We start from the raw sequence: 16224 nt of genomic DNA, 5'->3' as shown, positions 1-16224 counted from the left end.
AGTTTAAATGTCACAGGTGTGTCTCAATCCATGCAGCTTGCCAGTCCAACCTTTTTCCTTTGTTTTAACATTGCCTTTGTCTGAGGATTATCAACAGCTTTGTTCTAAAATTAGCAGTAGTTATTTATTATGCAAATGTGACCATTGGGGCAGGCTTCACTACAGTATTTCGGCAGTATCATTTAGTGAAGATAAAACGTAAAACTAGTTCATTTGGACAATGTGGAGTTTAGGACAGGAAAAACTGATGTTTTTTGAGACGCGTTTTTGATCAGACTCCAGCAAACTGTTGAAAGTAACCACAGGTTTTTTCTTTATCGTGATCATAGCAAGTTACGAAATTCATGGAGAATGCAGAGGCACGTTGATATTTTACTATAGTACTATTGCCCAAAATGGTTTTATTAACTTTTATCAGTGACAAGTTACCTAATTAGTATGCATTCCAAGAAACCACTGTCTGTGTGCATGCGCAGTTTGAAATGGAACATTTTTGAACTCAATAAAATCATGCGTAGAACTTCAGCAATAAATTATTTCATCTGTTTGTAAAAATGACGTTGTTGCTTTGACGGTGGCCTACAGACGACTGACTTCGAAACGTTCCACCCAGATCGAACGGCACTCTCTCGTGCCAATCCTCCCTGATTTAGAATGTGTTGTCAACAAGGCTAGTGTGACCTTTGATGTAGTAACTGAACATGCCAGTGATATAAGAAATTATCAGACAGCATTTCTTGAAATAGTAATGCAATTCGTGTACCAAATAACAAAGTAGAAGATGAGTACCATTTCATGATTGAATGCCCATTTTACGAAAAATCGCGGAAAGCACTATTTGAAGAGACTACTAAGCACATTATAAACTTCACGAATATGAGTGACTACAAAATTTTTTTTAAATTAATGGGTGATAGAAATCTGAATGTACAAATACCAGTTGCCCAATTTATCAAAAATAACACGAACCTTAGACAGCAACATCTTCTGGCAAATTAACATAAATACTTTTCTCCTTTAATACTTTTTTTTTTCTCATTTCCATCTTTCATTGATTTACTGTTTATTGTTTTTTTTTATTATTATTTCATCTATTTTTTTTTCAATATTATTACCAACATATATCAATAGTTTTTTTGTAATTGTAGTTTGTTAATTTTTTTTTTAAACCATTGTTGTGCTCAGTAATTCTTGTAAAATTTGTATATGTGTTTTAGCAGTTTGTGTAAACATTTTAATTCCTTCTGAGGAATTTTAAGTGTTTCAATAAACCTAATGTGTTTCCAAGTGCATATACAGTAAAAATGTCTTTATAGCTAGCAATTTTTTTTATATAATAGATATAATTTTGCTAAATTAAGATGTACATGTAGCTAATTTAAGGTTCAATAATCTCATGAGATTGTTGGTACTTTTAAGATTCTGCTAATCCATATAATAATCCAGGTACTTTGAGCCAAATTCACCAAAATGGCTTGTTAATATTTCGGAGTGTTTTACAGTGTTCTTAGGCTAAAAGTTACTTTGAGCCTTCTCACCCATATCTCTAATTCCACCCCCCCTTCAGCCCCCCCCATTTTAATTGTATATTTATATGCTCTTCAAAGCGCGTATAGTTATCTGGAGAGCCATACATGTGCATTTGTGGCTGCATTGTTATGGTTAGATGGTTTGGGTTAGTGGTGGGGGATTTGAGGGTTACAATGTACCTTGGGGAACTCCCTCCATTCCTAGTAAACAGGGATGAGAATTTTCTGCGGATCCGCGGATTTCTAAGCCCCAGGGATCATTTTCTGAAACGTCTAAATCCGAAGAGAAAATTTTAGGGGGGTTTACAAAGAATACAAATCTTGTTCATTTACCGGAAGTAAACATGCGTCATTGTTGCTGCAAGAGGCCTGTATCAGTGTATGGTCAAAGGGAGACAACTCCTGGTGTCTCCAATGCGCAATGTTCATGACTCTTTTCATCAGTGCAATTGTAAAATCCGAAGTGGTTTTGAAGTGTTCGAAGTAATATGTAACGATTAACATGATTGACTGGGTTTTCTCTGATGAGCCATTCAGTGAAGAGCTTTCATTTTTCTTTTCACCAATGGCGCCATTTTATTATTTAAATTGTTAGCCGCGTTGGATCGTTGTTTACAAGTTTCATGCAGCGATAATGGTGAAATTGATTACAAAAGACAACGAGTCAGCTGTGCGAGAGATTAATAAAGACATTAGGAACAAATTTCGTTGGGCATGGAAGTGACTTTGCGAATCGGGAAGAAAGATGAAATGGTAACTGAAAAATTGAGTGACTTCATCGACTAGTGCGAGGTCCCAGGAAAGGCAGTGTCTGTATTGTAACTATTTGATCAACTACGGTTCTCAGACATCGGCTACTTTACTTTCAGCTGAAAATTAAAATTCCCATTCTCATCCCTGATTCCTAGTAACAAAAGAGAGAAAAAAGAAAAAGGAGCATTTATTGGCATGTCAATTCATGTGTTAGAAAACATGACATATCAAGGCTTCATATGGAAGTGATCCAGTGATTCTACAATGTAGTTAAACATTCAGTCATGATAAAACCAAGTTGAATTTTACAATTACGAATACATATATTTAGTGTGTGAGATAGTTCTCACAGACGGACCGGAACAGGAAGTCAGTAGAAGACAAAAGATTTTTTTCGTTAGCGTGGGGGAGATTTGGTTAGCGTGGGGGAAAACAGAGGTGTTAATCCGAAAGTTCATTGTTGATTCCTATTTGTGATTGGTCCTGGCAACGTTTGGGGGATCGTGATGTAGCTCCGACTGTGAGAATCATCTGAGAGAGATATTTTTATTCTTTCACAATCTATTGTTTGTTCTCTTCATTTATTTACTCATTGACTTTTACACAATCCCCGAGGGCAAGGAAATGGTCACAAGGTACAAGAAACAAAAATAGAAAACAATATCTTAGATAACAAAATATAATTACTGAATTACTAAATAATACAAAATCACTAAAATACTAAATAATGTAAAATTACTAAAATAATGAAAAAAAAGTAAAATTACAGAAAAAAAATATAAGTATACTGACAGTAGGCATTAATTGTCAAATAAAATCCTGCTTCCTGACTTCAAAGCTTTTACTTATGAACTGTGCTACTGGTATAATATTCGGCGTTTGCGCTAGTGTCTTGGCAAGACGAGTCACACTTACAAAATTTTAAGAAACTGAAATTTGACCCTGGTTAACTTTACTAGAGATTGGACCCCAGCTTGCCTGAAAAACTCTTCAATTATTGGAGTCCAGGAAGCAAAATATGGGTTATTTAACGCAATCCCTGAATAATGTTTTCATTCTGTGACAATTTCATGAATTTTTTCTCTGCAGATTTATTTTCAAATGCTGGGATCATGTGTACCGATCTTTTCAATAAAGCTAGAGATATTATCTCTAGCTTTATTGAAAAGATTGGTACACAACTCATTATATTTGTTGCATTCCATCATAAAGTGCATTTCATCTTCAATTAGACCAATTCAAATCACCCAAAACCTCCAGAGACAGCCAAAATGAATTGGGAAAAAAACAGTGTACATGTATCTTTGTTTAAACCAAAGTCCTATCACTTTCGTATCATCTCAACTATCGTCTCAACTGTCTTATCACAAAATCCTGATAGGGTAAAAAAAGAATTACCTACTCCTCAAGATGTAGATGTAAATCAATAGATTTAGGCAAAATTACATGTATGTAATATTTCATCTCCATAGATGCATGTTACCAAATGTGTTCTATTTGAAACGAATGCCTGATGTTTCAGCCCCGGGCGCTTCGGCCCTGGACGTTTCGGCCCCAGACGTTTTGATCCTGGACGTTTTGGTCTCGGCCCCGAAACAGCCGTCTGCCATTTGAAACATATCCCTAACCAGTGACCAGAAGTGTGACTGCAGATCCAAAAATTGAATTTCTAGCTGCTGAATTACTGCCAGTATTGACAGTAATTTGACAAGCATGTGTGCCTCAATTACATGTAGTTATGATAGGGCACTGGTATTGTAGTGGCTGCTGCATGATCACCCATGGTTGGTGAGGCATGGAGGTAAAAGACACCTCCATGGTGAGGGAAACAGTTGAAATCCTATTAACTCCTACCCTGGGTAATTGTGCCACACACACATTGTGACCAGATTCATTCACTTATGGATGCAACTTATGGCATTTTATAATATGGTATTGCAGAGGCTTGGTTGAACATATGCACGGTGATGCACCTGTAAACTTACAGGTAATCATGGTTAAAGTCCACAAGTGCTTGTTTGACATGGTCTGGTTGATGCTGGTCAGTGCACTAATTTAACATACATGGAATATGGTTTCTCTGGCAAAGTGTACTTTGTATTTGATTAGTCCTACCGATACTTTTTATGAAAATCATGATTGTTATTTATTAAACCCAATACTGTGAAATGCTTAACAAGTTGAATGTAAAATATAGGAAAAGAGGTATATTCGCTGGATTTTATTTTCACTGAATCATTCCTTTAGTGAAAATTAATTCCAAGCAAAAATAAAGTATTTTACAGTACTTCCTACTTTGTTGTCACCTCAATTATCATGTCCTACATTGTTCATTTTTGTCACCAGCTCGCTAGCCATTGATTTCATTGAGGAAATATTTCAAGTTCATAGTGCATCTGCTGCATCATCATGTTTATACATGTATTCATAACAGCTGTCATTATTCAAATGACAGTTTATGTTAGCAATCTCAAGCTAAAATAATATTGTTTGTTTTGTGATTTCAGTATTCCTTGCACATTACTGTAAAACCATACATTTTAACCTCTCAGGTCTCTGGCCATTAATTTCTATTCTGTAGTCTATATGAGTCAAAATATGTTTGTCAAAAGTGTAATACATACATGAAAAATTTGAAATTTGATTAATATTTAAAACTAATATATATATACAGTTACATGTAATATAAGGTTATTACGAAGATACCCCAAAGTATGCACGAAGACAGTACAGCGGCAGTATCGATGCAACAGCGTACTGTCTGAGTGCATATTTTGAGGTATCTTCGTAATAACCTTATTATTATACATCTTTTCCTACCAAGAATACGTCATGGGAATGCCGAAATCTAAAAAGTTTAGAACAGAATCAACGAACTTCTTTTTATGGAGTCCGGTCAAACCCTTGTGGCAGCCATGTTTGTTTTTATTATTAGAGGACGCTTACGCGCGTAATCATTCCATATTTGGAATTCGCATTCCCTAATATGGTAGGATGAAAATACCCCATAAAATACCGCAAAATTACGGCACGCTGTAACTTATGGCGTTACGATGACAGATGTATAATAATATGTAATATCTATATTTGAGTATTATTGTTAAGGTAAATTATTATTAATTATATGCTTGTATCTTTAAATTCAATGATTCACACTAATAATAGACAATATGTGGACAGAATGTTTTTTGGCGAGGAGTCACAAGAGTGATTAGAAATAACTCTTGACAACATGATTTTCCTAGTCTTCAGAGGTGTTTTTATCTTCATTAATGACTCACTAAATTGGAGAACTAAAAAAAATTATTAAAAAACACAAAATTGTTTGATGGGTAATTTTTCTTGTCCAGACCTGCATTATTTCAAAAATGTGGGTTTTAAAAAGTGTCAATTTAAAAAAAAAATTTAGAACAAATTTCTCAAAACATGTCACTGTAACAAAAAATAAAAGCTATCTCATGATGCCATAGGACAATAGCTTTATGAATTTACATACCGTAATAAACCAATAAACATTGTCATGACTAACTTTCTCAAAAATTATAAGTAAGCTTCTACCTTAAATAACTTTTAAACCAAAAACTCAAGAACTTAATCTGTAAGCTCTAAGATTTGTTTTGACTGTCTTGACTACCAGTAGTTAGTGATACCCATTATACTGGTAGTTACACAACTCTATAAATACAATCAATACTGAGTATATAGATGTAAAGTCTTTAGAGTTGGACATAAATAAGAATGCTGTACACTTGTTTGTCTTGATTGAATTGAATATGTCAGTGTAAAGACTAGAGTAAAACACTTAACATACAATCAGATTCCATCATTTTGCCCTTTATAGTTAGGATCATTTCACCAAACCAATGTCAAAAAGGTGGTCACTGGTCAGATTAGTTTTTATATACAGATCGCTTCACATTTAAATTTCACTGGGACTGTCCAAATGTGGTCACTACATGTTATTGTTGAACTATCCCTTTATAATTGTGAGAATTAATATTATGTTAATAAAAATGAGTGTCTGGCAGTTAATAGAATATTTGAAGATCAATTGAATGTTGAGTAAAATGTCTGTAATTTAATTTTATTTCTCAGGTGCAAAATAAATTATCAAACAATTGTTTTTTCCAATACACAGTCCACTAACATGCGATTGCCACTTACTATGTGTCATTGGTGGGTGAAATTGAAATTTGCGTCTACTCTGAATGTGTTTCAATATTAGACGATATCAACAAAAACAACCCAAAGAAATGTCGCATAAAAATCCGATTTAAGAACAAGATTTGCACTCAGAAAAATGAGTACCGGTATTCTTGTTCCCCCTTGAAAATGAAAAATAGACAACAAATAATAACCTGAAGCATTCTCCAGAAGCATGCCACATTCTCACTACCTTGTCTACATGTACATGTACTTGTATGCAAATGAGGATAAATAAAGACAGATAGTAGACAGCAACTTTAAAATTCATTTTTTTATTCAATATTTATTTTGTGCTCAGATTATATATAAATTATGATATAATATTCACACACCATTAAGTGATTTTAGACATTACGATAGCAAGCATTTCACAGGCACTTTAAACATTACACCTCCATCCACCCCAATATTTTTCTTTAGTTGTTAAAGGTATTGGGCCATCATATTTTTCAGACCTACATGTATATCAAACAAATGCATAGAGGACTTAAATAAATTGCTTAATATTGTTCATACTATACAGCTGTGACAATGTTTGCACAACTCTGATAATGAGGTCTTGGTAGACATTATAGTGGCGCTCACGTTAGAGACCTCGGCATGTGTCGAAACGTGTGAACAGTCATGACTGTAGTGTGTCTGCCTGAATACTCGTCACGAGCCAAAATTAAAACCTCAGTGGCTGGTGAATTTAAGAGAACATATACTGGTCGGATGCTGTAGTAAAAATGCAGAACGTTGTCGGTGACGCATATTTATGTGCAACGGTTTTGTTACATCAACATGAAAAAATAATTGTTTTTCAAATCTTCGATGACTCCTGATAAATACCATAACAGCAAATGGATATAATTTCAATATAGCAATTATTATTATCATCATATTCCTATTTTTTCCATGTTTGGCTCAAATAATAGATCGCAGAATGAGGGCGTGATTTTGGCACAAACTGAGTCGACCCCACCCAAGTGCCGAGATCTCTCAACGTGAACCTCGCAATTTATTCATGTTTTGCCAAGCTGTCATTTTTATCTTGAAATAAGCTTGAACTTGAAATGAAAAAGGTTATACATATATGTACCAATATGCACATTTATTTCATGAGAGCATGGCATAAATTATGTGTTATGTAATATGTAATACTGCGGAATTCAACTTACGCCCAGGCGTACATGTTTGGCTTCAATATAATTCTATCAGTTGTGTATAAATAAAAAAACAATGTGTTCCCAGCAATAAAAATTGAATTAAATTAAATTTAAGGATACATGTTAGTTATTTAGGACTATGAATACTAAATGTTATCTTCTATCAATTTAAAGAGATAGCTTTTCGGCACATGTTAAACAAAATTAACTTTTTTTATTTCATAGAACATATCTAATTATTCAGTGAAAATTTCAAAGCTCTATAATGAATGGAAATACTTACAATGATGGTTGAAATTAACAACCCACATTGTTATGGTAAATTTGCATATTCATATGTATTTGTTATTGCTCCCGGCCAATCTTGTAAGCATATGTACCAAGAACCTTCACCTACATTCAACGCAAACACATTATTTCTGAATCTCTATAATTTCAATGTCATCAAATCAACAAAGATGCTGTGACCCCAGTTAACCCCTGATGAGTAACATAATGCGTGGTATGCTATAGTGTTTATTTACTGGTATTGCCTGGCATCACGAATCTGAACAGATTCTAATAATAGCAAGAATGTCATCGATAGTAATTCTCAACCCTGACGGGATTATATATTTATCACAAACATATTCCTATACCCCAAACATATAAAAGTATTAACTACTGACAACGTTGACAAAACACAGACGAAAAATATCTCAATTACGAATGTGCGAGACTCAACATGTACATAACTCCTCCATGAGTGCTGTAGCGATTTTGCTCATTTGTAATTTTCTTTTGTTTTTCCAATGAATTTGGACAATATTAATATTTTCTATAAATAGAAAATATTTCAATATCTCCTTTTATAAGCCTTACTGTGTTTTGCATGAAATTCTAATTATACCTCTAAGGGCCTTTTACCATGTACATTGTACATGTATGACCATAGAATTGTCCCTGAAAAAACAGCCATGTGTATATACCGTATTAATATACAGAAAGAAACAATTTAACAAGTATTATATTATGTTGTAATTTACATGTATATTAACTGCCTGTTTGCGTACTTTGCAATAATAGTAATTACCTGTTGTTGTTTTCATTGCAGGGTATTGGTAGTCCTAGTGTCTATCACGCTTTGGTTGTTATATTTCTAGAATTTTTTGCCTGGGGTTTACTCACAGCACCTATGATTAATGTAAGTATCTTAAGATAATATCATGCATAAATAGCATTCATTGTATTTAATGTCAATAATTTATTTCTATTCCAATTCTATTATGGTTTCACTATGTAAATGTTTTCAGAGAAAAAATGCAAAATTAAAAAATGACATTTTGACAGCAGTTTTCATAGACCACAATGAAAATACTTTGTCATTAAAAATGATGCATGTTTGTTTTGTAAATTTATCACAACATTTTGACATATTTGTCTAAATACATTTTGTCACATGTTCTATGCAGTAACACTGAGATAAAGTCGGATAATATTTTTTCAAATTACACCCACTGAGTAGTAAATCTGATTGTTTCTTGCACGCAATTTGAAATAGTGACGTCATCAACTAGTCATCTCCTAAAATGGTGAAACATAGCTCGTTTAATGACTGGACATATTATTTTTTGTGAAAACTGTTTGATCAATCTGATCATTTTAGCTATATACAATGTACCAATAGTTCCATGCATTCACCAGTATGTGTTTGTGTTATAAATCGCATTTGGGGTTTTTCGTCATTTCTAATTATTGCAACCTTGGCAACACACTGGATTCGATTTCTCCACTGAACCACCACTACTGCTTACTTCGAGATGCACAATTTTTGCTGATAGAACTGACCCGCAATTTATTTAAATGTTACCAATGTGTCTACAACCATAAATACATTAATTGTTTTAAATATTAATTACTTCAAAGAATGGCATTACTATATGCAAATGATAGAGCCACTAAAACATATAGGACACATGCACATAAATAACAATTCTAATGTTACTTCATGCTGGCAAAACTGCTAGAAATGTGATAATAGAATATCAAAATTTGTAAAATCATATTTAATAATTTGTTTATATGTTTAGTCTTTGTTCAGAGCATATGAAAAATTACTACCGGTACACTTGTTTAATAAATGCAATTATATGCTTATATGAATATCCTCAAATCATTGGACATTTTTTTCAGTGACTCCATGTTTTTAGTAAATTTTCTTGATCTTTATAATACATATCACATAAATAGAAATAAAAATAAACACAGTGCCACCATTTTTATATTTGAATAGTCTTCTACCATAAGCAGATGTCTGTACTGCACCAACTCTTTCTCTTCATATAACATGTCTGGCACCATTTGGCGTATATATTTCTGTATAGACAATTACATGTACTGCTGTTGTCTGTATTCCCACTGCTGTTTTCAATTGACTAAAAAGAATGATTTGTACTGGGTAAGTGTGAACAGCAGTGATTAACGCAAGCCAGCGTCTCCCCTTTTTTGAACAATCAAACCCACACCCAACACTGCCTCCCCCATTCCGTAATGGTACAGTCTGGCAAATAAATTGACAATGCCCAAAAAAATTATCCTGAACATGCATTGTGTGCACTTTTATTTGATTTTTGGTATTTTCTTTTTATATTTTAGGTTTTACATGACACATTTCCTGAGCATACTTTCTTGATGAATGGATTAATACAAGGTGTAAAGGTAAAACTTTATATTTTTAACTCTCTGAATGTCAAAGTCAACTCTTGTCACAATTAACGAAATAAAACTACTGAATTGTTTTTATATTATGTTCAAAATTAACAAAGAAATTACAGAAGAAATATCTAACTATTTTGTGTTTGTATATGGTCAGGGTAATATTATTTAAAGCGAACCTAAATGCGGCCTTAATTTATAGTTGTGTATATTCTAAACTGTATTCGAAATAATATTGCAGTGGTTTAATTTTGTCTTAATTATAACTGTAGCTTGGATAGGCATTTGAAGTGCTTGCCATGGAGGCCATTCATAGAGGGGAATAATTAACGAACGAACATATTTAACATCCGGGTACTTTTCAAAGCTATGACGTTTTAGTATCTGATCGCATTCGTATACGCCATTGTACATAGCCGTTCATGCTGCCAAGCGTTGTGTACTATTAGTATAAACTCAACTTTTATATGCACAATGTGCTTTTTAAAACTTGGGTTAGAGCCTTGTGCGTTTGAACCACAATATTCTGAGAGTGAAAGCCCAATTGCGTTAAAGTATCGTACTTCCCCGATCGTAAGCCCCTCCCGAGTATGAAGCCCATTCCTATGTTTTTACTTGGTATTTATCGAGTTGAGGGCATTCACGATTATAAGCCCAGAGTGTTTTTACTGGGTGTCGACGATATTCTTTAAAATATGCGTGTAAAAGGTGTGTTTCATTTCATAATAATCGTGATTGGCATGTTAGTTTGGTTCATACTTTTAGTTTTATGAGAAAACTCGCATTAATTTCAAGTTCAGAGTGCATGGCGAACGTACACAACGTGATTCGCATCGTTTCTATTCTGTCATTTACTCAGGATGAACATAGATGTGGCAATTCTGGAGTAATCCATATTTCTTTGAGTAGTAGCCTTCAAAAAGCCAAAAATGTGATCGTCAAGGCGTGTACCTGGTTATTGGGCATGGTTTACTTTGAGACTATCATGAAAGGCCTAGGGTTTGAACGATGAGACATGTTGGCGACCGAGAAAGGTGTTTGAATTCTTCCTCCACACTCAGTTTACCCACGGTTACTAATAACCGTCGTTATATTTCGGAAATTGCGAATCGCCAGTTTTTAGGGAAAAAAATCATCGTTTTTTCGTTGCAATCAGTGCTACAGATCGCATTTTAACATTGCGGTAATTCACTTCCGCATTGCGCTAAAAAATCATCGTCAATAATCGGAAAATTTCATCATTACGACACATCATTTTGATTGGTTAATGAAAGACATGACCTGTTATGTCAAAGGAAGTTGTTCCAGGTCAAATCGTGCTGAAAAACCTCATGATGGAAAATTGTTTTGCGTCGAGAGTTTGTGTACGATCTAAAACATACCAAAACGAAAATAATGATAAATGCCTTCGTCCACTGTTTCCTCACAGACCCAACCCATTATTTCACCGTAAATTCAGACGGTATGTAAATCGTATTGTAATAAAATGTGTGTGTTTTTTATTAAAAATAAGTATTATTTTCCCGAGCCCGGCGTGGTGAACGAATATTTTTTTTGGATAATTTTTCGTTGTTTGCAAGATGGTTACAGTGTTTAACCCCAAAACAAAATCATTTTTTCTGAGTTGGTCCTCGAGTACAAGCTCATCCCTTACTTTTCCTTTACGTGTTCATGCCTCCAGGCTTATGATCAGGGAAGTACGGTATACTGTGACGATTCAGATCAGTCCAGTGTGAGTGATGAGAGTATATCGTCGACGATGCTCCTTGTTCGAATGAAAGTTTTATTTCAAATTACACGGAAGTCTGTGAACAATCTGCTTGGTGTTCCTGTGACACTTGTCCCATGATTTGCCAGTGCAGCCCCGTGAATACATGGACGAAAATGTTTCCACCACCACCCTACGAACTCAAGATTGCATACTCCAGCATCCATACTTTGAATAATTTGCACGCCGCACAGTGCAGTACTGGAAACAGCATTTATTAGACAGTTAGACAAAAAACAAAACAAAATGCCTGTCTCGATCAATCGAGACATCCATAATGTTTGTATGTTGATATGCTTGTAAATAACATTAACGTAAAAGTCGAAACAACCTAGACTAGAAGTCAATTCACCAGTCCAGCCAGCTATGGCTCCCTAAGTTGCTTATATTTAATCAGATACTATTTCGTCATCATGCTTTGTTACCTTACCTGTTTATACCTCATGAGGGCGTTTTTTTATGGCAAGATGGCGCAAACGGAAGTCCTTCGCAGGTTTATGGTTTCTCACATTTAAATCATCATAACTCTGAAGATAATCATTTTTTTTAATTTTTTTTTTCAAATTTATAATCAATATACATAACTTGATAAATACAAACACCAAAATAGGCTCTATTTAGTTCCCCTTTAATATTCTTTCTTGTTTTGAGCCACCAAGCATTAGTTTCCTTGTTGATGAAGCCACACAATGCTAAAGTTATTAAACAAATTTTACCATTAAAATCAAAATATTATCTGTTGTTTGTGTTACAATATTTGCAGCAGGGTATTGTATATATAGAGTATATATTCCACCCCAAAACAATATTTTGAATTCTGAAAACAAAGTGACTTTATGACTTGTCAGCAATGTTTTTACAATACAGGAAGCCATTTTGTCCATAGGCGTCTCTAGAGGGCGCCATATATATATATGACCTTAGTATACTGTAAAGGGGGTAATTATTCACTGGGTTTTAATTTAGCTTATTTCGCTGACTGGAAAAACACGCTAAATTAAAACACAGTGAATATGTAAAATTTAGCGTAGAACACATTATCTAAATGACGAAACCGTGAATTTAAAACCCACTGAATATGCTCGAAATGGTAAATCAGTGAAATTTAAACCCAGTGAAAATTAGTCATTTTACAGTAGTCCTGTCCTAGTTTTATTATTATATCAGTTTCTTTTTATATTTATTGGGGAAACAGACATATGTAAAGAGAGGTTTGATGGAAACACAGATTTGATTATTCTTTACTTTTTAAGAAGTGATACTTATTGAGTTCAATTTGTAGATTTCATCTTACATCTATTCTAAGTTTTAAGATTCCAAGTTTCCTGAGAAAACTTGAATTTTGTAAATTTTCAGAGTTGTGAATTGATTAAATATGTATTACTGGAGTTGATGCACCAGGAAATCTCTCACCTTCACAAAATGTTGTCCTATCTAAACTTTATAAAAAATTTTAAAATGGTTTTAATATTTAGTTTTAATATCTACTACACAGTGACACCTAATAACTGTTTATTTTCACAGGACATACATGTACGCACACTGTAAATAAACAGTATAACCTATTACAGATAGCAACCACACTTTGACACTATTAAATACACTATTCGTATTAATCTATTAAATACACCAATCATATTTATCTATTATACCAACTCTTATAATACCTGTTGCTATGTGCAGATAACACACTGCCACGTAACATCTAGAGACCATTTATCCCGTTTTGGGCTTTGTCACTATGGCAACGAGTTAAAAATTGAATATACATGAAAACAAGTATTCACTCTTTTTTTTCCCCCCACTTGTATAGTGTTATGAGGTCGTACAAAAAATAGACTTTACAAAACTATAGACTGTTGTTCAGTTTGTGAAACAGATCTAATGTTTGTAAATTTATTTCTAAATCTTTTGTGAGAGGTGTATTGCATGAACAGACGAAAAAAGTCCTTGCTAAATTATTTTAGCACGGCAGCAGTTATAAACATATGTGCTATTCTTTTGTTTGTCTACTCACTTGTACACTCATATTATTTATTGCTTAGTGATGTCATTTGTCAACTGGGTTATTGACTTGAATGAATGAATGAATAAATGATGAAATTGTTATAACTAATCTATATATACATGTACCGGTACATAGCACACATGTCCTATTTCTCATTACTACATCTACAATGTACCTGTATTGTGTACATAACTGCATAGACTTCCAAGTGTAACTTTGCTTGGCTACCAGCTGGCTTTGATTCATCATTATCGTCATTAATTTCAACTTATTTTTTGTTATATTTACTTAATTTACTAATATGTAACATATTTAGGCAGCAAAATTTTGATATTTAGTGATTTTGAAAGTTAGGCTAAGCTATCTTTATGCCAAAACCAAATCTGCGCTTGTGAACGGCGAAAACATTTGTCTGTCATATAAAAATTACAGGAATATTTGTATAGTAGCTTCTTTGAAGGATGATTAATTTGAGTGAAGAATTGGTATTTACATTTGTACTTGTTTGTGCTGTTATTGTGCATTGAAACATAATTCTCATAATCATCAAATGCCATTTTCATTGTTCTGCTATTATATTCTGTCAAAGTCAATATTAATGGATCACACTTCAGCATCGACAATTCACTTGAATTCTCAGAAAATTGCATCAGTATGACATTCTTATTCATGCAACAAAACATTATGGGGAAAATATTTTTGAATCAAGATTTTTCTTTGAAATGAAAACATTCAACAACCAAAATAATCATGACGATATAAACTTTGGCTGTTTTCACTACATAGAAATATTTTTTACATCGTAAATTCTGGATGTATATAAATAATATTGAAATAAAATGTGCATATTTTTGTGAACATTTGTGTTTTTTGTCCATAGTCAATATTTTGTTGAAATCAATAATGACACAACTCATTTCATAAATCAATATGTTGCCGTATTCCCCCTGTTTTAAAACAAGTACCGGTAATTATGCTTCCAAACACGTCACATAGTGAGCAAAAATTGTAAATTTTCCGAGGGAGGTGCTCAACTAACTGCTCACCTGTATCTTTTTCACCACCAGTCTTTCTCCCCCTAATTTGTCTGTACATTTTTCTTACATTCTTCAATATTTCTGGAAATGAACCCTAATTTTAAAGCTAGCAGAGTCAATTTTCAGTTTTTACTCAAAAAATTTGACTATTTATGTCCAAATCTTCTAAATAAGCTTATTAAATAAATGAATATTAAATGAATGAATGAATGAAAATATACAAGTAATGATTTTCTGAGTTGATTTGGTGCTAACATGGTTGCATACATTAAGTACATGTACATATATCTACATAATGAGCACTTGACATGGATCTTAATATATTTCATTCTGAATACATTATTTACTTTGATTGATAAAAGAGCTAGGTACATGTTCCATTGTTAAACTGTGACATGTCTTGTTGACCTTTGACCTTTGACTTGCAATTTTCATATATTGTATTATCTAAGCTCTTTTAATTTTATGAATTTTCAAAAATTATGACAGAAAATTGTGAATTACAAGTGTATATATCCTCAAATGTCATTTACATGGGTTTTTTTGACTGAGTGAATGTACAGTTTTAACAAAGAAACTGTTTAATACTAGCAAATTTTACATCATTAAATAAACTATAGACATGGGGGTTGAAAATTAGTTGGTGATTTAAGTTACTTGTCCATTAGAGAGTTTAGGGAACAAAAGTGCCTGTCGCAGCCAATTAATGATGTATCTCTCCTATTTGGACAGTTAGTAAAAACCTGATATCTTTATTCACTTAACAACAGGGACAAGCATTTTCTGTATTTACCTTTTCTCGGCTAAAATCTGTGCGTCTGGGAAAGAAGTCTTAATTGCAGCTCTTGAATCATGCATGAATCTAAAACTCTATCTAAAAAAAAAAAATTCTATTATAACTTGAGATGTCATGTGATACAATCAAAAATATGCACAATTCATTTTTACCCAGTTAAAGATACTAATTAGACCATTCACCACTCACTGCAAGATCCCTCGTTATTAAAGCATGAAATCAAACGACAGGACAAACAAATGTCATAGCACTGTTGTGACATCACGCTTTTTATTAGCTCCTCTG

At 33.3% G+C, this 16224-nt stretch overlaps 1 protein-coding gene across 1 annotated transcript in view; it reads left to right on the top strand.

The window, feature by feature from the left end:
• LOC100379001 (solute carrier family 71 member 1-like) overlaps nucleotides 1-16224 on the top strand; it is a 31944-nt gene that overhangs the window by 2571 nt on the left and 13149 nt on the right. The window contains exons 2-3 of the mRNA XM_085503384.1: nucleotides 8730-8819; nucleotides 10271-10333. Coding sequence (XP_085359510.1) covers nucleotides 8730-8819; nucleotides 10271-10333 — 153 coding nt within the window. The remainder of the gene's footprint in view (nucleotides 1-8729; nucleotides 8820-10270; nucleotides 10334-16224) is intronic.

Source organism: Saccoglossus kowalevskii, chromosome 9 (assembly GCF_978046115.1).
Source record: "Saccoglossus kowalevskii chromosome 9, keSacKowa6.1, whole genome shotgun sequence".
In the NCBI taxonomy this organism is placed as follows: Eukaryota; Metazoa; Hemichordata; class Enteropneusta; family Harrimaniidae; genus Saccoglossus; species Saccoglossus kowalevskii.
This window is presented reverse-complemented; position numbering and strand designations above follow the sequence as displayed.